Source organism: Podarcis melisellensis (genome assembly GCF_964234715.1).
Source record: "Podarcis melisellensis genome assembly, chromosome: 5".
Lineage (NCBI taxonomy): Eukaryota > Metazoa > Chordata > Lepidosauria > Squamata > Lacertidae > Podarcis > Podarcis melisellensis.
The window spans coordinates 94,397,401-94,423,553 of record NC_138537.1 but is presented as its reverse complement, the minus strand read 5'-3'; the positions used below and the strand labels follow the sequence as shown (position 1 = coordinate 94,423,553).

The 26,153-nt window shown below is 44.4% G+C and overlaps 1 protein-coding gene across 1 annotated transcript in view; it reads left to right on the top strand.

The window, feature by feature from the left end:
• VWF (von Willebrand factor) overlaps nt 1-26,153 on the top strand; it is a 166,087-nt gene that overhangs the window by 124,256 nt on the left and 15,678 nt on the right. Inside the window, exons 40-47 of the mRNA XM_081911652.1 lie at nt 436-510; nt 1,380-1,484; nt 2,076-2,281; nt 4,771-4,920; nt 17,274-17,384; nt 18,129-18,312; nt 20,244-20,284; nt 25,450-25,566. Coding sequence (XP_081767778.1) covers nt 436-510; nt 1,380-1,484; nt 2,076-2,281; nt 4,771-4,920; nt 17,274-17,384; nt 18,129-18,312; nt 20,244-20,284; nt 25,450-25,566 — 989 coding nt within the window. The remainder of the gene's footprint in view (nt 1-435; nt 511-1,379; nt 1,485-2,075; nt 2,282-4,770; nt 4,921-17,273; nt 17,385-18,128; nt 18,313-20,243; nt 20,285-25,449; nt 25,567-26,153) is intronic.

Genomic DNA, 26,153 nt, shown 5'->3' with positions numbered 1-26,153 from the left:
AATCACTGAACGTCACTTTCGATCCCTTATTTGCATAACTATCTACAGTATCCCCCTGCTGGCCCAGGGTGAGAACTTCAGTACATAACTACCTCAGGCAGCAGATCCACAGGGGCAGCAGATCCTGATGTAGATCTTCACTCACTTTTTCTTCCCCTATGGGGAGGGAGGTTCCATCTTGTGATTTGCCTCAGGTGCCAAAATGTCTTGGGCCGGCCCTGCCTCTACAGGTCATTGATTTCATCTGTGAAGCCCTCACTACTAGGCAGGGCCAGTTTTTAAAATATATATAGGGCCTGGTCATCTATGAGAAATATACCGCAATTCTGGCCTCCAGGTTTGTGTCTGTAGAGGAGAGTGGCCCTTGAGGGAACGTTTGGCTGTTCTTGCTTTGAGTATTAATGGACGTGGGTTATTGTTTCCCTCTTGTTGTAGCTCCTACTTGTGGTTCCTGTGAAATTCCAAGATTACGAAGGGATTCTGAGCAGTGTTGCCCGTTCTACGAATGTGGTGAGTCTCTGGGGGAGGTCGTATGCACAGACCCTCCAAGTGTCCCTATTTTCCAGGGACAGCCTTGATTTAAAGAAGCCATCCCGCCTTCTGATTTGATCCTGGATGAAATATACTCGGAGTCGAGTGTGGATTTCATGCTCTTTATTCAGCTCATAGTAGTGAGGAAGGAAAGTTCCCCCGAAATATCTGCTTTATATATATTATTTACACAATGGGCCACACGTGATTGGCTAATTCCTGGATTCGCCTGTAGCCAATCAGGTTGTGGATTCACTTCCACCTGAAGCTGGATTGGGTGGCTCATGCGGACCAGTCATACTGCTGCATTGTTCTAGGACCAATCAGACTGCTACATTTTGGATCCTACTGTTCTAGGACCAGACTGCTGCATTTGGATCCTATTCAACTCAGTATATAACACTGGAATTTCCCGCTTTTCCTTATTTTCATTGGAGAAATGTGGGAGGGGATGGAGTTATCCAAACCCCAAGCCACCTGAAGGCAATCCTGTGTAGGGAAGGTTTTTTCCGAATGTTTATTGTGTTTTTATATATGTTGGAAGCTGCCTGGAGTACTGGGACAACCCAATAAGATATGTGGGGTATAAATAGTAAAATTGTGTGGCCATGCGGAGACCCCCCCGACCCCCGGGAGGAATAATGACTCATGACAACGTGTTATGGGTTTAAAATTGGCCACAACTTTATTAAATTCTCAGATGTAGACCTTGGCTTAGGCATTGGGCCTTTATCCCTCCCAGCCCCCATCCGGGGATCTGGGGAACATCAGGGTTATCCAAACTGTGTGGGGATTGGGCTGGCTCTGAAAATGCATAACGCTTGATTCCTTCTGTTTTCTGTTTTTAGTCTGCGACCTGGTCAGTTGCAAAATGCCTGCTGTACCTCATTGTGAAGATGGTCTCCAGCTTTTGCAGACAAATCCTGGAAAATGCAGGCCAGATTATGCATGTGGTAAAATTCCTTTGAAACATCAAATACTGGTTTTACTTATGCAATTCTTTCTGGTGCATGTTTGTGTGTTTATGTGTATGTGTGAGCATATGAGATGTGCTCTGTGAGCTCCATGTACCGTATTTTTTGCTCTATAAGACTCACTTTTTCCCTCCTAAAAAGTAAGGGGAAATGTGTGTGCGTCTTATGGAGCGAATGCAGACCGCGCAGCTATCCCAGAAGCCAGAACAGCAAGAGAGATTGCTGCTTTCACTGCGCAGCGATCCCGCTTGCTGTTCTGGTTTCTGAGATTCAGAATATTTTTTTTCTTGTTTTCCTCCTCCAAAAACTAGGTGCGTCTTGTGGTCTTATAGAGCAAAAAATACGGTACCTGATTTCATTTTGTGGTGTTCATCTTTATTGCTGGTGGTGTTCTGTTTTTTTTTTAAAAAAAAAATATATGATTATTTGTTTTTGCTAGTTTCTTAATAAATTAATTACTGTTTTCAGATTTCACAAATACTGTTCTTAAAAAAAAAGAAGAAGCAAATGCTCCTTTTGCAGCTTGCTTGTTGCATAGCCTTGTTTGTTTCTGGATTTTTTGTTTCCCAGTGTGCAAAAAAGAGGATTGCAACCCACAGCCAATTGCTCCCTGCCCACCTCACCGGAAGCTTACTATTAAGAAGACTCAGTGCTGTGATGAATTTCAGTGTACTTGTGACTGTGTCAATTCAACAGTGGCCTGCCCTGCTGGATACTTATCAACAACTCTCACTAACGACTGTGGCTGCACATCTACCACCTGCAACCCCGACAAGGTGAAAATAATGAATTGTCCTACCTGCTCATGAAGAATGACTTTGTTGACAAGGCTCGCACCATGCATGGGCTATTCCTGCCCATCTCACCCCGACCATCTCCTTTATTCCCATCAAGAATGCTACCTTTGCAGAGTTTGTGCAAGTCAGGGGCTGGAATTGTGCCTCCCTCTCCCATCTTCCGCCAGCTCTGGTGTATCCAACCCAAATCCTGCTGGTATCTGAACGTTGTGTCATTTTGCAATAGGGGTGTAATGCATAGGGCTCCATCAGAATGGGAAGATAACATCAAAAGGAGATTGTTGTTATCAGGGCTGGATTTACCATATTTTTCGCTCTGTAAGACGCACCAGACCACAAGACGCACCTAGTTTTTGGAGAAGGAAAACAAGAAAAAAAAATATTCTGAATCTCAGAAGCCAGAACAGCAAGAGGGATCGCTGCGTAGTGAAAGCAGCAATCCCTCTTGCTCTTCTGGCTTCTGTGATAGCTGTGCAGCCTGCATTCGTTCCATAAGACGCACACACATTTCCCCTTACTTTTTAGGAGGGAAAAAGTGAGTCTTATAGAGCAAAAAATACGGTAGGTTTGATGAGGCCCTAAGCTACTGAAGGTAACGGGGCCCTTTATAGGTCCAGCTGTCCTTTGTCAACAACAAATTATTGCTGTTTTTTGTGTTGAATATATACTATATAGTAATTTATGGACCTAATAGGTATCTAAAGCCACTTGCACATAACAAAATACGTATTTTATCAAAGTGGTATTTTAGGGAGCATGCTAGCAGGTGGGGCCCATTACTCACACCATAGGAGCCTACACAACACAAAACACTGTTGCTGTATGTAGGTTTTATTTTATTTGTTTTTTATCTTATATTTTGGGAATGTACATCCAGGGTTTTTTTCCTTTAATTTTTTGGGGACCCCCAAAGAGATTGGGGCCCCAAGCTATAGCTTGTTTAGCTTATAAGTAAATCCGGCACTGGTTGTTATGTAAGGCAAGCTCTGGCATGCTAAATGTCAATGTTTGTTTTTGAATCCTATCCTAAGTTTCTTTGTAAAAGATTTCAAAACAGCTCTGGGGGTTGCTAAAATACATAACACACAATAAATGCAAAACACAAAACAAAAAAATACAAAGCAAGATGGACTGAAATCAGAATTACTGTATTTAATAAAACTGATAGCAGATTGTAGGCGCTTCCAGACAATCCGTTTATTGAGCATTCATTCTGATTTTTTTGCAGGGAGATTAGATGACATTTCATGAAAGCAAGTGTCATCCCACACTTTCCAGTGCATTTCTCTATCTCACGCCCCATATCAGAAAAAAATATGGTGTTTTGGGGGACCAGATTTGTTGTGCAAGCTTCTTGCTGAAGTGGTTTAAATTTGCTAAAATGTTTTGCAAATATATAAAACAGTTGCTGGGACCCATTGTATCTGCATCAGCATAAGGATTAAACTGAGAGTTTGCCCTGGAAACAAACTCAAAGCTTCCACAATTTCACATTGTGAGGGATGTTAGCAACTGTGAACAAACTGATATGCCTGTTGTCATACAAGAATATACATGTTGTCATACATACACCTGACCACCTGATAAATCAGGTCCTCCCTTAAAGAGGGCACGTGTTGCAGTGAGACCTGGCAACCAAACCGTGTTGTGGGTGGCTACGATTGGATAGCCACAACACCCAGTTGGTAGGTCCCTTGAGGCTGGGTTTAATCAAGCCAATGGGATGCAGCCTAAATGGATCAAGGGACCTATTTATGCCCATGCACATGACCCCGAGCTTCCTCTTTTGGCTCGTGCATCGGACCACCCGCCCACCTCTCCCTATATTTAGGGCTGTGTGCTTGATCTTGCTATTCCGTCGCGTGTCGTCTGTCGTTGGGACAGGGGCATGGCAGGAATTTTCCCCACTTGGCTGATTCGCTGGTGCCATTGGCGTTTTGCCTGCCGCGTAGCAAATCGTCACAACTTGTAAGGTTTCAGATAGGCTCTGGTTCAGGTGATAGGGATGGGAGAACACTCTCCCCATCCCTATGTGAAGGATATTCTGTTAAAGGAATCCAGGGACTCATTGGTTTGGTCAACCCCTGAGAGGGGGTTGAGCCCGTGCCTGAGTCCAGGGGGACATTTGGGTGGTGGAGATAGCCTGTTCCCGGCTTTCTGCTTATCCAGGTGTTCACCCTTGGCTGATATATGCTGGAACCCTGGGTCAGCGCTACCTGCATGGCAGCGAGCTAGTCGAATCGGAGCCTATGCAACCACTCACTTGCTGTAATAAGTAAAGTTGTGGCCTAAATTCTGCCAAAAACCAAACCAAAATTTGAGTCTTGTCTGAATTTATTTAAGGGGGAGGTTTAAAGGTCTGAACATGCAAAGGAATTCTTGCTTTCCTTGCAACCCAGCAAAATCCTATGAGAACAGTTAGTGTGCAGTTTTCTGTGAAGTAAGTGTCACGTTTTAATTATTGGCAGGTTTGCGTCCATCAAAATGTTGTCTATCCTATTGGGAAGATTTGGGAGGAAGGCTGCACGGAATGTTCTTGCACCGATATGGAAGATGCTGTTACCGGGCTTCGAATTACAGAATGCCTTGAGAAGGAGTGCAATAAGATTTGCCCACCGGTATGTAAAACTCCAAGATCTTCATTCGAATAGCAGTTCTGTCTAATGGGGAAATTGCACCCTTGCATAACTGCTGTGAAGCAGATGGCCTAAAGGCGGCAAGCTGTTCTTAGAAAGCACCCTTCTTCCTATGGCCATGTTAGTCTTCTGTAGGGATGGGAAAGAAATTCGATTCAGACCCAATTTGCACATTTGGAAACAATATGAGAACTTCTTTGAAGTTCACATTTCTCCAATATACTATGGTAAAGTGCCATAAAATGCACATATAAGTGAAAGCAAAATTAAAAATGCACAATATTATAGAAAATTTCTTGCAGAACTTTGTAAACAAGCATGCCTATGTTAGGAGAAATTAGCATTAAAATGCTGGTGGTTTTCATGATTCTCAAACTGATGCGGAAATGTGAAGAAGTGAATTTAAGATTGGAAAAATGAGAAACCGAGAGAAACAGAAAACGGGCAGATTCGCTCATCGCTGAACTTCTTTCCCTTCCCCACTGCAGCTTCTACTCTAAATGGAATGGTTGGCTGATTTGCATACCTAACACTTTATATTTGTTGTTCTTTGGTAACAAAGTAGTTTAGTTTCATTTCATAACTACCGACTGGTGAGCTTGACATCGATACGAGGCAAGGTCCTAGAACAGATAATGTGAGGACTTAGAAAAGGATGCTGTGATTACTAAAATACAGCATGGATTTCTCAGAATTAAGTCTTCAAAATTTGCAGTTAGCCGCTTGGTGCTACAAAACCTCAAGTTCAAAATGATCTAACAAAATATAAAAAACCAAATATGTATATATATATAAATTTTAAACCGCTAAAATATTGTGTGAAGACTTGTGCAGTACAGTAATAATTTCACTTGCGTAGCTGTAAGCATAGCAAACATAAAAAGGCATTCAGAGCTGAACCACACACTTGGCTCTTAATTTCCTGGCTGTCGACACAAACAAGGAAACATGCAACGGGACATAATTTTTCTCGTGCAATAGCAAAAAGCACAAAAGGTCATCAAAAGGTAACTTCTAAAAGTGGATCTGAGGCTTTTAAAACCATATTTGGTATGGTTTGCCTTCCTTCTGCTCCCTGGAGTGAGGCCTCATTGTTCATGGCACACAATGTAGGACACTGAACATATATCGCATGGGGACCTGCGCTAGCTCTGGCGCAACTGGGCGTGGGAACTGTTCCTTCTCAGTCTCCTCTTAACCTAAAACTTTTTCCATAGTTTCATTCCCCTCCAGACCATAATGTAGAAGAAGACCTAGACCTGCACATTCTCTCAGTTGTGTAATAAAACAAATTCATTAATACATCGCAAACCAGTGTTGTATTAAATGTTCCTAGCCAGGTTATAAAATCTGACACCTATTGCTTGACTAATATTAATAAAGCAATTTTAACTCTGGCTTCTGTTGTTTTCTGCGAGGCCGGTTGCCAGTTACAGTTGGTTTCACGCTCCAGATTCCCTGGCTGTGTGTGGGTTGTGGCAGGTAGTAAAAAACTTAAGAACTGACATCAGGAATACTCCTTTGCAGACGATCTAGGATGCAGCCAACAGAATTTAATAACAGGCTAGCACTGCACTCTTCTTGTGCATATGAGCAGAGCTGGTAACATGTTTGCTGGATTTTCAAAAACTTGAGGTGCTGCCAAATCTCATTTTAAACTCCCTTTACTTTAAAGAGCAGGTTTGCTGGGGGCACTTTTGCTAGGAAGCCACTTATAAAAAAACAACAACATTTCCACAAATGATTATGAGCTATCCACACTCCCTATTGTCAGTTTAAAAACCATTTTCATTCCAATCCCCCAAACAGATTTTTAAACTCCAGGGTGCTTAAAATGCAGCAGGAGAAGTTCTGTGGCGGAAACTCAGAGGGGAAAAAAGTCCAAAAAGTCCAGGTGTGTTCACAGATGGTTCCTGTGTGCTCTTTTGGATCATGGACATTATAACTTTTAGATGGGAAGTCCAAGGGACAGTGTAAAAATTATTTGTTGCAGGAGGGATGTTTTTTCTGCTCTAAACCAAATCCACCATCTACTTCTAAAACATTGAATTCAGAATGTTTCTTTGCTGAGGAGTACTAAAATGTTTTATCTGAGGATTTAAACCCAGATAAGATTTTCAGTTTTTGCTAAAGCCTTTCCTTGCTTTCCTTGCGGGTGGCGCTGAGGGTTAAACTACAGAGCCTAGGGCTTGCTGATCAGAAGGTCGGCAGTTCGAATCCCCGCAACAGGGTGAGCTCCCATTGCTCGGTCCCAGCTCCTGCCAACCTAGCACTTGAAAAGCACACAATGCAAGTAGATAAACAGGTACCACTCTGGCGGGAAGGTAAATGGCGTTTCCATGTGCTGCTCTGGTTTTGCCAGAAGCGGCATAGTCATGCTGGCCACATGACATGGAAAAACTGTCTGCGGACAAACGCTGGCTCCCTCAGCCAGTAAAGCGAGATGAGCGCCACAACCCCAGAGTCGTCCCTGACTGGACCTAATGGTTAGGGGTTCCTTTACCTTTACCTTCCTTGCTTTAATGAAATACAGGGTTGTCTTTTTCAAACGGGAGATCAAATAATATTTTCTGTATATACCGTCAGCTGCGGGTAGCCAAGATGGCTGCCTCTGGGTGTTGTTGGGCCTGCAGCTTGGCATCCTGGATCTTCAGGCGCACTGCTTGAGGCTTATGAGACTAATAACCCCACACAGTATGGAGGACACCATGTTGACTTCCCCTGCCCTAAGCCATAGGTTCGAATTAGGGCCAACACTTTATAAAATGAAAGCCTCAGCAAAAGACTGGCCCAGAAGCTGCTCTCAAAATGAGTGGCAGCGTAGAATCCTATCTCCCTCTTGTCTGTTTCATCACACACATACCCCCATATTAAAAAAAAAAAACCAACTGGGGCCAAGCATGAAGCCGAGCACAGCTGGACTTCAGCGCCTGTCTCCATCTCCTCCTGCTCCAGCTGTGGAGGCGAAGGAGGGCATGGAGTATATGTCCGCGCTACCCAGGGCGGGCATGCTCCTGAGGGGGGCATGGTGTGGAGGGTGCCCTCCCAGGCCTGTGCTAGCTGCTCTGACACCCGGTGCGGTGCACACGCACTGCAGCCAGGGGTGGAGCGAGCCGCAACTCCCAAGCCTCCCCCAAACCAGTGGCGTAGCGTGGGGGTGCAGGGGGGGCCGGCCGCACCGGGTGCAACATCTGGGGGTTAGGGAGCGCAAATCCATGGGTTAGGGGGTGCAAATCCACGGGTTAGGGGGTGCAAATCCACGGGTTAGAGGGTGCAAATTACTTGCCTTGCCCCGGGTGCTGACAACCCACGCTACGCCACTGCCCCAAACTGTCAAAATGAAGGGGGGAATTGAAGGCAGGCTTGGGAGGCTTGGGAGTTGTGGGTTGGTGGGGCGCCGAATGTCACACCCCTCCAACATCCTGACGCATGGAACACCCCCCTTCTCCCACTCTATCTCAAAAATTGGCTCTTCACTAATTAATTATATGCAGCCCTATGCTGAAGTGTTGATTATTAGGTACAATGAGCAATGAATTCAGGGTCAAGCGGTCTTCTGATTCCATCACAAAATACAAAGGAACAACTCCTAATCTGTGTGGATGATGAAGTAACCATGTACCTCCATACATTCCAGGCTGGCTTGCAAGAAACACTTACTGTGTAGCAGAATTTTCAGAAAAGAACTTCTAGGGCAGGCATAGGCAAACTCGGCCCTCCAGATGTTTTGGGACTACCACTCCCATCATCCCTGACCACTGGTTCTGTTAGCTAGGGATCATGGGAGTTGTAGTCCCAAAACATCTGGAGGGCTGAGTTTGCCTATGCCTGGATTAGAAGCATACCTGCACATTTTCCTTTCATAACTAGAGACTTAATCCCCTGCCCCCCTTTTAAAGGAAGCACAGAGTCTGGTGCCTCTGCCAGGGGTGCTTTGCACCTCTAGCCATTGGGTTGGTGACCCCATGTTTAAACCAACATTTAACTTAAGAGGCAAACCAGCCTTCTGTAACACATATCTCTCTCGCCTGATCTCTCTCGCCCTGACCTAGCCACTGTGATCCACGCAACGGTCACCTCACCTCCAGACTGGATTATTTTAACTCGCTCTACGTGGGGCTGCCCTTGAGACTGACCCAGAAACTCCAGCGGGTGCAGAATGCCGCGGCGAGACTCCTTACGGGGTCTTCGCTGCGAGATCACATTCATCCGGTGCTATACCAGCTGCACTGGCTCCCAGTGGAGTACAGGATCAGGTTTAAGGTGCTGGTTTTAACCTTTAAAGCCCTATACGGCCTAGGACCCTCGTACCTATGGGACCGCCTCTCCTGGTATGCCCCACAGAGAAACCTACGGTCTGCAAATAATAACATCCTCAAGGTCCCAGGCCTCAGAGAGGTTAGGCTAGCCTCAACTAGAGCCAGGGCCTTCTCGGCTGCGGCTCCAATCTGGTGGAACGCTCTGTCACAAGAGACTAGGGCCCTGCGGGACCTGACATCTTTCCGCAGGGCCTGCAAGACAGAGTTGTTCCACCAGGCCTTTGGTCAGGGCGCAGCCTGACTCCCTCCTCTGGCAACCTGCACAGAATTTTGCTTAATCGGTTGCCATCAATTTGATTTTAATTAATTTTTATAATGAAATATTTTTAGAATGTGTGATTATTTGACTGATTATTTGATTGTTGTTAGCCGCCCTGAGCCCGGCTTCGGCTGGGGAGGGCGGGATATAAATAATTATTATTATTATTATTATTATTATTATTATTATTATTATTATTATATCAGATTGCTAATGCAGCCTTGTGAAATGGACTTGGAGCAAGGAAGCAATGATAGCTTCGTTCTCCCTTTCCTTTGCCAAGAGTGCTGTGTTGTGGGCTGGGTGGTCCATAATGACCTTGATTGTCCATAAACCAACAAAGATGCCACATAAATCTTCTCTATCTAGCCTGCTGCTATTGCTAAGTTAGCCACAAGGTGGAGTACTGCCTGGACCAAAATGCCTTCTGGAGATTCATAAGCATGATTTTTGTGCACATCTTAAAACACAGCAATAATATAAAGTGGGTGACAACTTTGAAACCCTCCATGCAGAAACAAAATAACAAAGCATTTATTTCTTTATATGCTTCCTTGATTCTTTCTTCCTGGAAATTGCATTAATTATATATAACCACTTTTAAAGCAGAATAATTACCCGATTCCTGATTTTCAGAAATATACACTTTAATCATACACACATTGAATCATATGTAAATTGACAGTTAAATATTTCCCAACCCTTTGGACCAATGTGTGACATAGGAAAACTAGAATATTTGCTTCACTTATAGTGGGACGTGATGCATTATTAGTGTAATAGAGGTTGACCATGAAATCTATGAGTTTAATCACTAATATTTCAGTTTGATAGTTTTATTTGAAGTCAAAAACTTCCCCCAGATGTTCAGCATGAGTGTAAAAGGACTTACCATGAGATGCACTAAAGATCAAAAGGGCCTTTATTTAAAGGAATGCTAGCATTTAAAAGAAAATAGCACATTTAATTTTTAAATAAAATATTTAACAAGTTAAAAAGAAAGGCATTGCCAGAGTTGAAGGCATTAATACATGAAATATCAAGTCACCTTATATTTTGAAGACTTGGTATTATTCATTTATCACATTAGAAGTACTCAAAGCAGTTTGCATACATTTGCTTTGTAATCATTACCACTGTGTAAGATAGGCCAGTTTTATTATCCTATATTTATAGAGGGGAAATGGAGACTGAATGGTTGCATTCAGTTGCCTTATAAGAAAGAATGTAGAGTCAGACGAAGCTTAGTAGATGTAGAGCTTTATTTTATATCACCTTCCTTTCAAACAGACATACTAGTATTCTTCCTCCCAGATTTCCCCCTTTCCTGCTAATTTGATATAGGTCTTGGGGTAAATTAGTGTGCGCTTAGCCCGTGGACGCAGGTGGCGCTGTGTGTTAAACCACAGAGCCTAGGACTTGCCGATCAGAAGGTCAGCAGTTCGAATCCCCGCGAGGGAGTGAGCTCCCATTGCTTGGTCCCAACTCCTGCCAACCTAGCAGTTCGAAAGCATGCCAAAGTGCAAGTAGATAAATAGGTACCGCTCCGGCGGGAAGGTAAACGGTGTTTCCGTGCGCTGCTCTGGTTTGCCATAAGCAGCTTAGTCATGCTGGCCACATGACCCGGAAGCTGTATGCCGGTTCCCTCGGCCAATAAAGCAAGATGAGCGCCGCAGTACCAGAGTCAGCCATGACTGGACCTAATGGTCAGGGGTCCCTTTACCTTTACAGCCCAGGGCATTCTGAAAATCCTGGCATTTTATCGAGAAATGGATTTCCCACAAACATTAAGCAATGTTGGCTGTCATTTCTGGCCAAAGTGAGATTTGTACTAAGGATTTCCAGGTTCACAGTTCATACTCCTGTGTTATGTGTCATACTTGTGTGTTATGGACAATATGACTTATTCCTAAGTAAGCATGTAAAGTTGTGGCCTCAGCTATTTTACAACAGCTAATAAGATTACCTGTCAGAAGTCAGTCTCCCCTGGGAGTAGTTAATCTGAGGAAAAGGCTTTGGACCCTGCAGGATGCTGCAACATGCCTGACTCACCCAGGATCCTGAATGAAACTTCGGGCCACACCACAGACTCTCTTTATTCACCTTCTGATACCTAGGAGATATTTTGGGACGCAGGTGACGCTGTGGTCTAAACCACTGAGCCTTTTGGGCTTGCTGATCAGAAGATCGGCACTTCGAATCCCCATGACAGGGTGAGCTCCTGTTGCTCGGTCCCAGCTCCTGCCAACCTAGCAGTTCGAAAGCACACCAGTGCAAGTAGATAAATAGGTACCACTCCAGTGGGAAGGTAAACGGCGTTTCCGTGCACTCTGGTTTCCATTGCGCCAGAAGCAGTTTAGTCCTGCTGGCCACATAGCCTGGAAAGCTGTCTGTGGACAAATGCCAGCTACCTCAGCCTGAAAGCAAGATAATAATAATAATAATAATAATAATAATAATAATAATAATAATAAATTTTATTTATATCCCGCCCTCCCCAGCCGAAGCCGGGCTCAGGGCGGCTAACAACACTAAAACAGTACAACATTATAAAACATTATAAAAATGAATTAAAATCAAAATTGAGGGCAACCATAAACTAAAGTTTTGTAAAGATTGCCAAAGGAGGGAGTCAGGCTGCGCCCTGACCAAAGGCCAGGTGGAACAGCTCTGTCTTGCAGGCCCTGCGGAAAGATGTCAAGTCCTGGAGGGCCCTTGTCTCTTGTGACAGAGCGTTCCACCAGGTTGGAGCCACAGCCGAAAAAGCCCTGGCTCTAGTTGAGGCCAGCCTAACCTCTCTGTGGCTTGGGACCTTCAAGGTGTTTTTATTTGAAGACCGTAAGTTCCTCTGTGGGGCATACCAGGAGAGGCGGTCCCGTAGGTACGAGGGCCCTAGGCCGTATAGGGCTTTGAAGATGAGCGCCGCAACCCCATAGTCACCTTTGACTGGATTTAACCATCCAGGGGTCCTTTACCTTTACCTTTTTACTGCCTAAACGGATGAAACTAGAGATTAAGCATTTGTTACAGCTTCATTTTGGAGCAAATCAGTTCCACAACGGGGCTCAGAAGGCAGGCAATAACTGGACTGCATACTTCTCTGAATTATATGGTGTGGTTCTTACAAAATGTGAAGAAAAAATCATATTTTAGGGGGGAGGACACAGAAAAGCATGCGAAGATGAATATTTCAATCATAAAACACATCCGAAACACAAAATTTCAGGGGATGTGCATAAAAATGTGTGCAACTGAAAAGCAATTGTGTGTGTGTTTAATGCTCAGAAAATGAGACAGAACAGATTTACAGCTGAATACAGTGGTACCTCGGGTTACATACGCTTCAGGTTACAGACTCCGCTAACCCAGAAATAGTACTTCAGGTTAAGAACTTTGCTTCAGGATGAGAACAGAAATCGTGTTCCGGCGGCGCGGCAGCAGCGGGAGGCCCCATTAGCTAAAGTGGTGCTTCGGGTTAAGAACAGTTTCAGGTTAAGAACGGACCTCCAGAACGAATTAAGTACTTAACCCGAGGTACCACTGTACATGCAACACTGGCCCAGACTGGAAATTGGCTGATGCTTCCAGCTGGCTCCCTCGGCCTGAAAGCGAGATGAGCGCCGCAACCCCATAGTCACCTTTGTCTGGACTTAACCGTCCAGGGATCCTTTACCTTTTACCCAGGAGATAAGATAAAGGCAGGAGCAACAGGAGATATAGAATGGGCAGAGGAGCAGGGTTACCTTGTCATGGCTCCTGTTTGCTCCATGTCCTCTGCCTGACCCAGAGAGACCTTCCTAAACTGTGGGGTTGTCCCTGCACAGATGCATTGCAGCAGATTCCACATCCTTCCTTCAGTCTTAATCTGACCCCAGGTATTTTCATATAAAGACCAGAACATGTTGTTGTTGTTGCTTAGTCGTTTAGTCATGTCCAACTCTTTGGACCCCATGGACCAGAGCATGCCAGGCACTTCTGTCTTCCACTGCCTCCCACAGTTTGGTCAAACTCATGTTGGTAGCTTTGAGAACACTATCCAACCATCTCATCCTCTGTCATCCCCTTCTCCTTGTGCCCTCCATCTTTCCCAACATCAGGGTCTTTTCCAGGGAGTCTTGTCTTCTCATGAGGTGGCCAAAGTATTGGAGCCTCAGCTTCAGGATCTGTCCTTCCAGTGAGCACTCAGGGCTGATTTCCTTAAGAATGGAGAGGTTTGATCTTCTTGCAGTCCATGGGACTCTCAAGAGTCTCCTCCAGCACCAGAATTCAAAAGCATCAATTCTTTGGCAATCAACCTTCTTTATGGTCCAGCTTTCACTTCCATACATCACTACTGGGAAAACCATAGCTTTTACTATACGGACCTTTGTTGGCAAGGTGATGTCTCTGCTTTTTAAGATGCTGTCTAGGTTTGTCATTGCTTTTCTCCCAAGAAGCAGGCAATGACATTTTAAAAAAAGCAATTCAAACGAAGCCATAATAACACTCGAAACACAGATATGTCCGAAAACCACCAGCAAATGAAAAATAGTTTCAGCAGTTGGCGGTAAGCAAGCAGTGAGACTTTGGTAGGCTTCTTTGAGCACATTGTTCCATAATAGGAGTATTGTCTCCCAAAAAACCCCAATTCTGTCTTTACAAGTAGAAAGAACATGGTGAAAAGTGCAAGTGTCGTCTTCAGTCTCACTGTTGGATTGTACTTGTTTTGGCAAAGCAAGTCAAAAGAGTTATTGTAACAGAATATGAGCCAGTCTCCCCACAGCTGCTGCTTATTATTACTCCCAAATCACCTGCTCAAACCTAGAAAATTACATAAAACGTGACCTCCTGGGACAAGTATTATTATTATTTTCCCCCACAAGTCTCGTAGATAGTGATCTTCATGCTGTCCATATGACCAACTTTAGGAATATTTATCACAGGAACATCTTGTGTTTTAAATCTTCGTTAAATTTCTAAATCCCAACAGCATAATACAATTGGATAAACAATACAAGGGAAGCAGACATTCTGACGGTGAAAACATCCAGGTTAGCAGAAAGCCGAGGTGACAGAATCATCACAAATTTGACTGTAGCAGATGCAAAGCTTTCTACCACTTTCCGTACGTTGTTCCCATGTAATCATTTTGAAAAGGGACAGGAAACGCTCTTGGACTAAATTAATTTATGTTCCGAAGTATCAGAACTATTTACTGTATTTTTTCGCCCTATAGGACACACTTTTCCCCCTCCAAAAATGAAGGGGAAATCTGGGTGCATCCTATGGGGCGAATGCAGGCATTCGCTGAAGCCTGGAGAGCGAGAGGGGTCGGTGCGCACCGACCTCTCTTGCTCTCCAGGCTTCAGGAAGAAATCCCACAGGGCTGTCTAGGCTGCGGATAGCAGCCTGCTTCCCGGAGCGCCAGGCGCACTGAAAGCAGAGCGCCCGACACTTCGGGAACACATCTGCAGCCTAGGCAACCCTACGGGAGTTCCCCGCAGGGCTCCCCACGCTGCGGATAGCAGCCTGCCGCCCGGCGCGAGCAGTACCCTGAAGCAGAGCGCCCCGCGTGCTGGGCAGACATCCGCAGCATGGGGAGCCCTGCAGGAGTTCCCCGCAGGGCTCCCCACGCTGCGGATAGCAGCCTGCTGCCCGGCGCACGGGGCACCCTGAAGCAGAGTGCCCCGCGTGCTGGGCAGACATCCGCAGCATGGGGAGCCCTGCAGGAGTTCCCCACAGGGCTCCCTACACTGCGGATAGCAGCCTGCCGCCCGGCGCACGGGGCACCCTGAAGCAGAGCGCCCCGCATGCTGGACAGACATCGGCCAGACCCACAAGCTCGGGGAACAGCAGGGAGGCGCAGCGCCGCCATCCCGCTGTTCCCCGACCTGGTTCGGTTTCCCCGACCTGGTTTTGGGGGGGAAATAAAGGGGAATTTTTTTCCTTTATTTTCCCCCCAAAAAACTCGGTGCGTCCTAAGGGACAGAGCGTCCTATGGGACGAAAAATACGGTAAATGCTTTAGTTTAAAATAATCTGTTCATACTACTTTGGTTTATCATAACCTGTGGATTTGGCACTGTTCCGTCTGTTAGATGATGATAATGATTTACTTATTAAATTTGTATACCACCCTTCATCCAAATAATACAGGGCAGTTTCCAACATGAACATACAAAATGAGAACACAAAATACGTAATAAAGCAGACACAAACTAATAACCCCCTCCCACAAACACAGTTAAAAGGCGACAGATTAAAAGGCCAAAGGCCTGGTTATAGAGGAAAGTTTTACCCGGGAACTTAAAGATAGGTAATGATGCTCTCTGGGGAGAGCATTCCACAGCTGGGGGGCCACTGCAGAAATGTCCTGTTCTCGTGTTGTCACTCTATGGATCAGATGATGATTGCAGGATCTGGGTTGGTTCATAAGAGGAGAGGTGATCCTTGAGGTAGATCATATGAAGATAATATAAAGAATGAATGGTTAATAAGAATTTGGCATGTAGCAGGATATGGCAAACACAGTGAAACCAAGATATAGAATAGGTACCGCATTTTTCGCTCCATAAGATGCACCAGACCATAAGACGCACCTAGCTTTTGGAGGAGGAAAACAAGAAAAAAAATATTCTGAATCTCAGAAGCCAGAACAGCAAGAGGGATCGCTGTGCAGTGAAAGCAGCAATCCCTCTTGCTGTTCTGGCTTCTGGGATAGCTGTGCAGCCTGCATTTGCTTCATAAGACGCACACACATTTCCCCTTCCTTTTTAGGAGGGAAAAAGTGAGTCTTATAGAGCAAAAAATACGGTACCTAGAAGTACCTGAGTTAAAAATCTGGTTGGCTCTGGGAAAATGGCTGAATATGTATATAGCAAGTTATTTACTGAGGTTTCAGAAGAGCCTTAGCAAGGGTGATTGGAGGGGCAGCTCACTGCTCTGGTTGCTTCCTTTGCAAGAGGTATTAGGTTCTTTGTCAGGGGTCAGCAAACTTTTTCAGCAGCAGGCCAGTCCACTGTCCCTCAGACCTTGTGGGGGGCCGGACTATATTTTGAAGAAAAAAAAAATGAACGAATTCCTATGCCCCACTAATAACCCAGAGATGCATTTTAAATAAGAGCACACATTCTACTCATGTAAAAACACCAGGCAGGCCCCACAAATAACCCAGAGATGCATTTTAAATAAAATAACACATTCTTTTCATGTAAAAACATGCTGATTCCTGGACCGTCCACAGGCCAGATTTAGAAGGTAATTGGGCCGGATCCGTCCCCGGGCCTTAGTTTGCCTGCCCATGCTCTACGTAGTCACTTCTGGGGGATGGGATCTGCTGGAGGGGACCTGCAGCCGGGGGGGGGGGGGAGAGACAGACATGAAGGGAGGGGGAGAATGGGGAGGCACATCAGTATGGACATGCCAGATCCTACTCTTGCCTAGGTCCATACACAACCACCCCATCAGGTATAGCTGTCAGGGCAGAATGGGAGCAAGGATCTGCTCACAGGGCTTGCAAGAAGGTATAGCTTAAATAAAAAAACGCAGCTTAAATTTAAAAAAAAAATGCTTGCCAATGGTTAACTAGGGTTAGTCATCTCTCTAGTTGCGTGTGTTAATTCTGTAGTTAATGTTTGAGGGCAATCTGTAATGTTTGAGGGCAATCTGTAATTGACAATTCCTTCTCCCCCGCCCCAGAAAGGAAATAAACTAATTTCTAACTCACCTTTGTTTCTATTGTATAATCAGAATGTCTTTTATTCCATTCCCACCCCCCAGGGATATAAGTATGTGAACAAGGAAGGAGCGTGTTGTGGGAAATGTCTCAAGACGATGTGCGACGAGGTATCACACTGGTCTCCGGGAGATGAAGATGTCCATTGGCATGAGGTCAGTCTGTCGGTTGGACCATGGAAAGGGCACGGCTGATGTCTTCCCCCACTTATATATCACTATAATTAGACCTCGTCCAAGAGTACACCAACTAAAGTGTAGTGACTGTTGGGTGTCTAATCTGTTGGGATAGCCCCACAAAGTCCTGCACTGATCCTGACAAGGCCTGAAAGCCTTGGGCACCTCAGCACTAGGTCTCCGCTGGCGAGTCCCATAGGGGGTTATATATTCAACACCAGATATAAACACAATTGGGACTCCTAAAAAGAGAAGAACATGGTGGTGGCACCCCATTGAGAAGCCACATAGGGCATAATTGAGAAACTAACCCTCTTTCTGCCTTTGCCCGGCCAGGTTTTGGTGATACAAGGCAGATTAACGCTATTAAGTGTCGTCATCCTGATAGCATCCTTGGCAGCTGTTTTCTAATGACTGCTTGACATTTAGCAACAGCAAGGCCTAAGGCAGGCACAGGCAAACTTGGAACTCCAGATGTTTGGGGACTACAACTCCCATCATCCCTGACCACTAGTCCTGTTAGCTAGGGATGATGGGAGTTGTAGTCCCAAAACATCTGGAGGGCCGAGTTTTCCTATGCCTGGCCTAAGGGCTGGCTGACACGGTCGCCACAGTTTGCTTGGATGGGAGAAGGCAACTGCCTTGACACATTTCTCCCTCCGCTTTAAAAGAGGAAGGCAGTCTTCATTCCACAGAAGCCCTTTTCCTGCGTTTCCTTTACAGGTTGGCTCTGAGTGGCATTCCCCCTCCGATCCATGCATCGTCAGAGAATGCGTCCGGGTGAATGAAGAGGTGTTTATTCAGACAAAGAACATCTCCTGCGCTCAGGCACAGCAACCCAGTTGCCCATTCGGAACCGAACTGCGCTGTAGCCGAACAACTGGCTGCTGTCCTACATGCCACTGTGGTACGGAATGGTCTGTCACACACAAAAAGGGATCATCAGGAAAAATGGTCCACAGTCAAAGTTAAGCATTTGGCTTGGGCTATATGACTTAGCCTACAAACTCAACAGTTCACTTTCTGTTTTGTTTTTCTGTGACATCAAGAACATACTGATGCCACTATTTATGCTTTTTCCCCTCTCTAGCATCACTCACTTTCCCACTTTTCTCCTCAGGCCCCACTCACTTTTGCTTTTTTTATTTTTTATTTTTGCACTTTTCTTTTCAGACACACAATTGCCTTGTGGAATTCATTGCCCCAGGATGTTTTTTCTTGGAGGAGAAGACGACTGACTAAGCACTTTACGGCACCACTTTGTTGCCTAACAGTTTTGGAAGCAGAAACAGGCTGCGGAAAATAATATAGCAGTTTCTGCTTCCTTGGGAAATCAATGGTCCATTTCCGAATCCTCAATGTGGCCTGTTCCATTATGAGGTGGTCTGAGGGCTGTGCGCTGCCTCTGCTTCTTCGCTCCCCTTTAAAATGGTACACCACTTAGGGATTTGTTTATTTTTTAAAGAACTATTGAGAAATGGTAATAACCAGCTAAATAAAAACTGGATATCCAGCTACCCACAGCCTGAGCAGCTAGTGCCTGGGACTCCTGGCCACCAGCATTTTCTTTTCTTTTCTTAAATATTTTTTATTTATTTTTAAGCATATTAATTATCGTACATACCACAAAATTTCACATCTTATACAATCTTTTTGGACTTCCATCAGCACCTCTGATGATCCCCCATTTTTATCATTTCTTCTGCATTACTTAAATTCATATTGCCTTTAATTATCTTAACTAACATCTCCCTTTTTGTCCAATTATGCAATAATTCAGATTATTCACCTCACAAAACCTCTTGCAAACCTACAAATGTAATCTGATCATCACAATTACTTTTCAAATAGTCTGTAAATTTACACCAATCTTCTGTGAATCTCTGGTCCTGCTGGTTTCGAATTCTTCCTTGTCTAATTCTGCATAGTCCATCAATTTCATCTTCCAATCTTCTTTCGTCGGTAATTCTTCTTGCTTCCATTTTTGTGCCAACAATATTCTTGCTGCCGTCATTGCATATAAAAACAGCTTACAATCTTTTCTATTTATATCATCTCCTACAATGCCCAGTAGAAATGCTTCTGGTTTCTTAATAAATGTATATTTCAACATTCATCTAATTATATATCATTTCCCATAAGTTTTTAACCTTTTTACATTCCCACCACATATGATAAAATGTTCCTTCCTTGCCACCAGCACTTTCAACACAGATAGAGCAAATCTCTGGGAGTGATAGGACTTGATGTTCCATTGCTCCCAGAGGGAATCATACAGAACAAATGTGTTATTTGCCCCATGTATAGCACAATGCAGTAATCTACCCATGAAGTTACCAGGCCCCAAATAGCCTGATGGGGTGGAGCTGGGGCATCAGCCAAAGCTGGCGGGAGGCACGCTATGTCATGGGAGCGATCTGTACCACCAATGACAGCAATGGATCCAGGAGTACCCCCAGCTATGAACCTGATTCTTCAGGGGCCGTGTGGCTCCATCTAGTCCATCACTGCAGTCCAGAATGGTCATAGACGGATGTGCTTCTCCTGATGAACAGGAGAAATAGGGCTGCATGCTGTCTGCATATGGGTGACAGTGCACTCCAGATGACACCATGGAAATGCAGAATTTGTTGTTGTTGTTTAGTCGTTTAGTCATGTCCGACTCTTCGTGACCCCCTGGACCAGAGCACGCCAGGCACTCCAGTCTTCCACTGCCTCCCGCAGTTTGGTCAAACTCATGCTGGCGTCTTTTAATTTTATGGCTGCATATAGATTATTATAATCCCTGTGGTTGCATTGAAGGTACTCATGCTAATGGACACCCATTTTCTCTTGTAGAACCTGTAAGCGGCTGTGTTTTGAATGGCACCGTTCTTGCGGTAAGATAATAGCTAATCAACTTTTGAAATGATCTTCAGTTTGGAAGTTAAGAGATCTCTGTTTTGAAAATTTTCTCATTTCTCTCCGTCAGTTTTAAACCTTTAACCACAAACCTTAGGCTTAGTTCTCACCAAGGTGGTAACCCTGAACATCAGATCTCTGAAGAATGAATTTTGTCGGTGTGAAACATTTTTTTGGCACAGAAAACTAGATGTCAGGGTTAAGGACCTAGGAAACATACTGGGCCAGGCTATCTAGGTCAATGCAATCTACACAACAGGAACCACCAGTGGGTCCCATCCTGTTTTCAGGTGAACATCAGAACTGCAGCCCATTCCTTGGTTTTGGAGTAGCTTTTTGTTGGACAGACACTGGTAGCAGTAGCTCCACATATGTGCTGTTCCTGGGTGTGTATAAGAACAGGAGTAGGCTGGAGGGTGAAGAGAAAGGATGGATAGACCCAAAAGGAATGGCCAGACTGAGGAGGAGGTTCAGGCTCCGGGGAGGGTCTCATCACAACTCGGAGGTGCAGTAGGGCTTTGTTGAGGCTGCTTAGCCTTTCCGCCAAAGAGTTGACATGTGGGGTAGCACAGCAGCAGCTGCATTCCCACACATCAGCTGAGCAAAGCCCTGTTGTACCTCTGACTCACGAGGAGACCCTCCCCAACATCATCTTTGGGCTCTGGGGAGAGTCTCTTTCTGAGCCACAGTGCTCCCCACTTATGTGTGTTCCATTCATGTGCACAGGGACATAACCCCTGGGTAAGTGGGGAGTTGCCTGTATAGGTTTATGGTATAAATGAGCCTCATAGTTCTTCTCCCTCTACATTCGCTTGATCTGAACCATCAACCAGTTTTTTTGAGTACATCCAGCCTCGGGGTGCTTTACTTCCATGCTCTATATTCTCTCGCTCTTTTAAAAATTATTGAAGTAAGTCAAACAAAGCAATACCATAAAAATAACGGAAGTATAATTACCCCCCCCCCCAAAAAAAGTAGTACAGCATATCTGGAAAAGACTTAAATCAGATAAGCAGAGTACAGTTAAGACAGTGGAGAAGAGAGTCTTGTATGTCTGTGTTTGGCAACATGTGATTTATGCATTATTTTCCCAGCTACTGCTAAACTCCACATATTTTTATACCGATTATTATCGCAAGTCCATTTGAGGGGTTTTGATTTGGGGGGGATTCTCTACTTATAACTGGTCTTACTACTTTATGAATTAAATGTTTACACTGCTTCTTGCTTTTTACAATTTCAATAATATACAAAAGCTCTACTTATCAAAATCACGATAAAAATAGCCAATACTATGCGGAGTCATAAACGTCAGGAGACCATAAGGTTTCATAGGCTGCTTGAATCACTGATGTATAGAATTGTAGAATTGGAAGGGACCCTGAGGTTCATCTAGTCCAACCCCCTACAGTGCAGGAATCTCAATTAAAGTTTACATGACAGATAATCGAGATAACCTCTGCTTCGAAAACCTCTAAGGAAAGAGAGTCCACCACTTTCCCAGGGAGTCTTTTCCACTGTCAGACAGCTCTTCTTGTCAGAAAGTTCTTCCTGATGTTGAGCCAGAATCTTCCTTGTAAGTTGAAGCCATTGGTTTGAGTCCTACCTTCCAGAGCAGGAGAAAATAAACTTGCTCCATCTTACATGGGACAGTCCTTTACAAAACTAAAGATGGCTATCGTATTTCCTCTTATCCAGGCTAAACATACCAAACCCTCTCCACTGTTCCTCTGTTTCCAGACCCTTGATCATCTTACACACACCAGAAGTGGTACCATAAATTGGAGAGTTTTTCATACAATTATTCCCTTTGATTGACCAGGGAATAAACTCTCATCTCCTCTTCTGGGTTGTCTCCTTCTTCTCTGGCTTTCTAAGCACTTGAGTGACATGTCCCCGCTTGATTTCGCTACCCCTCTTACCATGAAAGGGATGCAGGTGGCGCTGTGGGTTAAACCACAGAGCCTAGGGCTTGCCGATCAGAAGGTCGGCGGTTCGAATCCCTGTGACGGGGTGAGCTCCCGTTGCTCAGTCCCAGCTCCTGCCAACCTAGCAGGTCGAAAGCACGTCAAAGTGCAAGTAGATAAATAGGTACCACTCCAGCGGGAAGGTAAACGGCATTTCCGTGCGCTGCTCTGGTTCGCCAGAAGTGGCTTTGTCATGCTGGCCACATGACCCGGAAGCTGTACGCCGGCTCCCTTGGCCAATAAAGCGAGATGAGCACCGCAACCCCAGAGTCGGCCATGACTGGACCTAATGGTCAGGGGTCCCTTTACCTTATTACCATGAAAAGGAACTGAGACCAAGGGACTTTCCTTCCAACATTTGCATTTTCCTCCATGGAGGGAATGCCTGTGGAGAAGGGAAGCTCACTCTGAAAGCAAAAAAAAACCCAAAAGGATTACAGAGAAGATGCCCAAGAAGCAGTTTGATTGTTCAAAAAGTTCTTCATTATTTTTCAATCCAATCTGGAGCCCCAGCAGCAGTTTTTAAGTAAGAATACAATTGCCCACAAATCTAATTAAGGCATCAAAAGCTTTGCCCAGAGAGCCAGAGAGGGAATCAGAGAAAGGCAAATTAGGATAGGATAGAGAAAGACAGAAAAAGCGGGGGAGGGGTAGAGAGAGGGAGAATGCTAGGAAAATATTTTTAAATCATTCTTATTAGCTCTATCTAAGGCCCAGTATTAGTTCTTCATTATTATAACTGCTTCAGGGGGCATTTATCTGTTTATAGTGCAATTCCATGAAAGTCCACTCAGAAGAATATCCTACTGAATTCATGGCAATGTATTCCTAGATAAAGCAGTATAGGATTGCAGCTTTGTTTGTTTGTTCTAAAAGTTGTGTCCTGTCTTCGTTCCCCAGTTGGAATGTCCAGGACAAAAGTGCAAAAAAACTAAAACTTTACAAAACTAGAAAAAAAAAACAATAGCACTGCAAAAACTCTCAGCGGTTTAAAGTATGTGTGTGTGTTAATTAAAAGTTTTTTTTCTTTGTAGAACACCCTTCCTAGTTCAGTTCAACCCATCAGTGTTTCTTTAGTACACCCACCCATCTTTCCTCCAGGGTTTCTGTTTTCCCATGAAAAAAAACAAGAATCTCCAAATGCGTAATCTGTGATTTGTAATATTTAGACATTCTCCTGAGAGTCTGGCCTTCATCCAATAAAATACTACTGGAAGTAACATGGAAGCAGGACTTGGTATCTCACACGCTTACATTTCCCAGACTTGAAAAATGTATTGTTAACCACCCTTGAAGTACATATTTCACTTTCCATTAAAGGAAAATCCCCTCTCTTCTTTCCTCACCTCTCCCTACTGGCCCCCATTAACAACGTTCAGAGTCTTCTGTTGCCATTATATCACTGGAGCCATTTGTTTTTGCCTTAATCCCTTTACATTTCCACCTCGTATCTAGTTACCAGCTTTATTCTCCCATAGTTTGGTTTAACTGCGTTCATTCTGAATTGCTTTAAACTTCCAACCAGGTGGCTTGACTTACCAAATGGAATCGCCTTGCAACAGTCATCTGGTTTCCCAGGCTTTTATTGAGCAGAGTGATTAAGGAAGACCCGGGTGCTCTTTGCCTTGATACTGACTTTTACGGCTTGCATTGGCCAGTAGTGTGTTAGCAGATGTTGTAGGATTCTCATGCAGCATTTCATAGGTGTATTTCACAAACCTAAATAATCTTAATAATATGCATTTGCCAGCTCCCAGTAATCTCCTTATTAATGGGGCTTTACTGTCCAGGATCCTGCCAACCTAGCAGTTTGAAAGCATGTCAAAGTGCAAGTAGATAAATAGGTACCACTCCGGCGGGAAGGTAAACGGTGTTTCCATGCGCTGCTCTGGTTTCACCAGAAGCGGTTTAGTCATGCTGGCCACATGACCCGGACGCTGTCTGCAGACAAATGCCAGCTCCCTCGGCCAGTAAAGTGAGATGAGCGCTGCAACCCCAGAGTCATCCACGACTGGACTTAACAGTCAGGAGTACTTTTACCTTTTGCCGTCCAGGAACAATCCCTGAAGAAATTATATAATAATTTTATCTGGGTGGCAGCTTTCCCCCAAACATGGGATATTAGTGGGTTTTTAATTTTGCCTTGCTGCTAGGTTGCAGCGTAGAAACTTCTTTTTTTCTAAATAAATGATTCACGCTAAAAGAATGGAGAACCATTAGATTCAGTTCTGTGGATATAATTCCCAGCAACCCTAGGATATAGTAATTTTAGATTTTCTGTGGCAACTTTAGCCAATGCAAAAATTAAATTCTCCTACTTCATGTAGGAATCTAAGAAATCAATCCTGTGTATGTGACCCTGTCTTAAACATAGGGCTGTGAATTCAGATGAAGGGGATCAGTATAATCAGGAGCCTGGTATAGGTTTGTCTGGTAATAATTGGCATATCATTTCCATGCGTGTGTATCCTTTGTTGCATTTATTGTCAACTAATGGATTGTAATGTGGGACGCGGGTAGCGCTGTGGGTTAAACCACAGAGCCTAGGACTTGCCGATCAGAAGGTCGGCAGTTCGAATCCCTGTGATGGGGTGAGCTCCCGTTGCTCAGTCCCTGCTCCTGCCAACCTAGCAGTTCAAAAGCACGTCAAAGTGCAAGTAGATAAGTAGGTACCACTCTGGCAGGAAGGTAAACGGCATTTCCGTGTGCTGCTCTGATTCTCCAGAAGTGGCTCAGTCATGCTGGCCACATGACCCAGAAGCTGTATGCCGGCTCCCTCGGCCAGTAAAGCGAGATGAGTGCCGCAACCCCAGAGTCGGCCACGACTGGACCTAATGGTCAGGGGTCCCTTTACCCTTTACCTAATGGATTGTAACCACAGCTGGAGAAAGCGGAAGGAGTTCATGCCACAATGGGGACTGAATGGAAAGGCAGAAGGACATTTGCTTGATAGTTCATTTCCAGTACATTCCCTGGACACCTTAATATTATTATCATTTTTGCTTGAACTATCAGCAAAGTAGAAGTTTTCATATCTTTTTTGGGGAAATTATATGTTTAGAGGCTGAACGGTTTTATTATTATTATTTTTCATCTGGTTAAGAATGGTCCATTCTTCATGTTTCTGATGAGAATGCATGATCAGTTGAAACTGCAGTTTTGTTCTCATCTTTCAGCCTGGGAAACGTGTGCTGTTGGATCAATGCACCAGCTGTCAATGCAGTCTACAGAGGGGACTGTTTCTGAAATATAAATTGACATGTGGAAAAATCACCTGTGAACCTTGCCCCAAGGTAAGAGAGTGTATGTTATGGCCCTGCTGATATTGAAGGTCTAGGATATATTCCAAGCTACTTTATTCTCACACCTCTGTTAAAAGACGTACACTCACAGTCGCAAATTCTACCAAAATTCATGGAAATGTGCAACATGCATTTTGTGCCACAGGAGTTGGCTGGACCATATAAATTAACTACATCCTTTTTCTTACAGTATCACTGATTTCCATACTACTTTGAGGGTTTTTAAAAATAACAATCAGTGGTATACAACTTTTACAAAATAAGTAAATAAATACTTGAAGCCGAAGGCCCTTTAAGCCTTGCCATAAAGAAAAGTAGGAGTTAAAGCACATGGTCTGCAAAATGTTTTAAATGTTTCTAATGCTACCTGTAAAATAATAATAATAATGAGATCAGGGTCTTTCTGTACACTTGACAGCTGCTGCCGGATAATTTTCAAGACACTTTTTCATTCTTCACGGCCACAATTCTTACCTGAATTTTCCATGTTCCCTCACTCCGGTTGGCTCAGAACGGAATATTGTTACATATTTAGTGTAAGCCTTATTTTTATTAAACTTGGTTAGAGTCGCATTTTG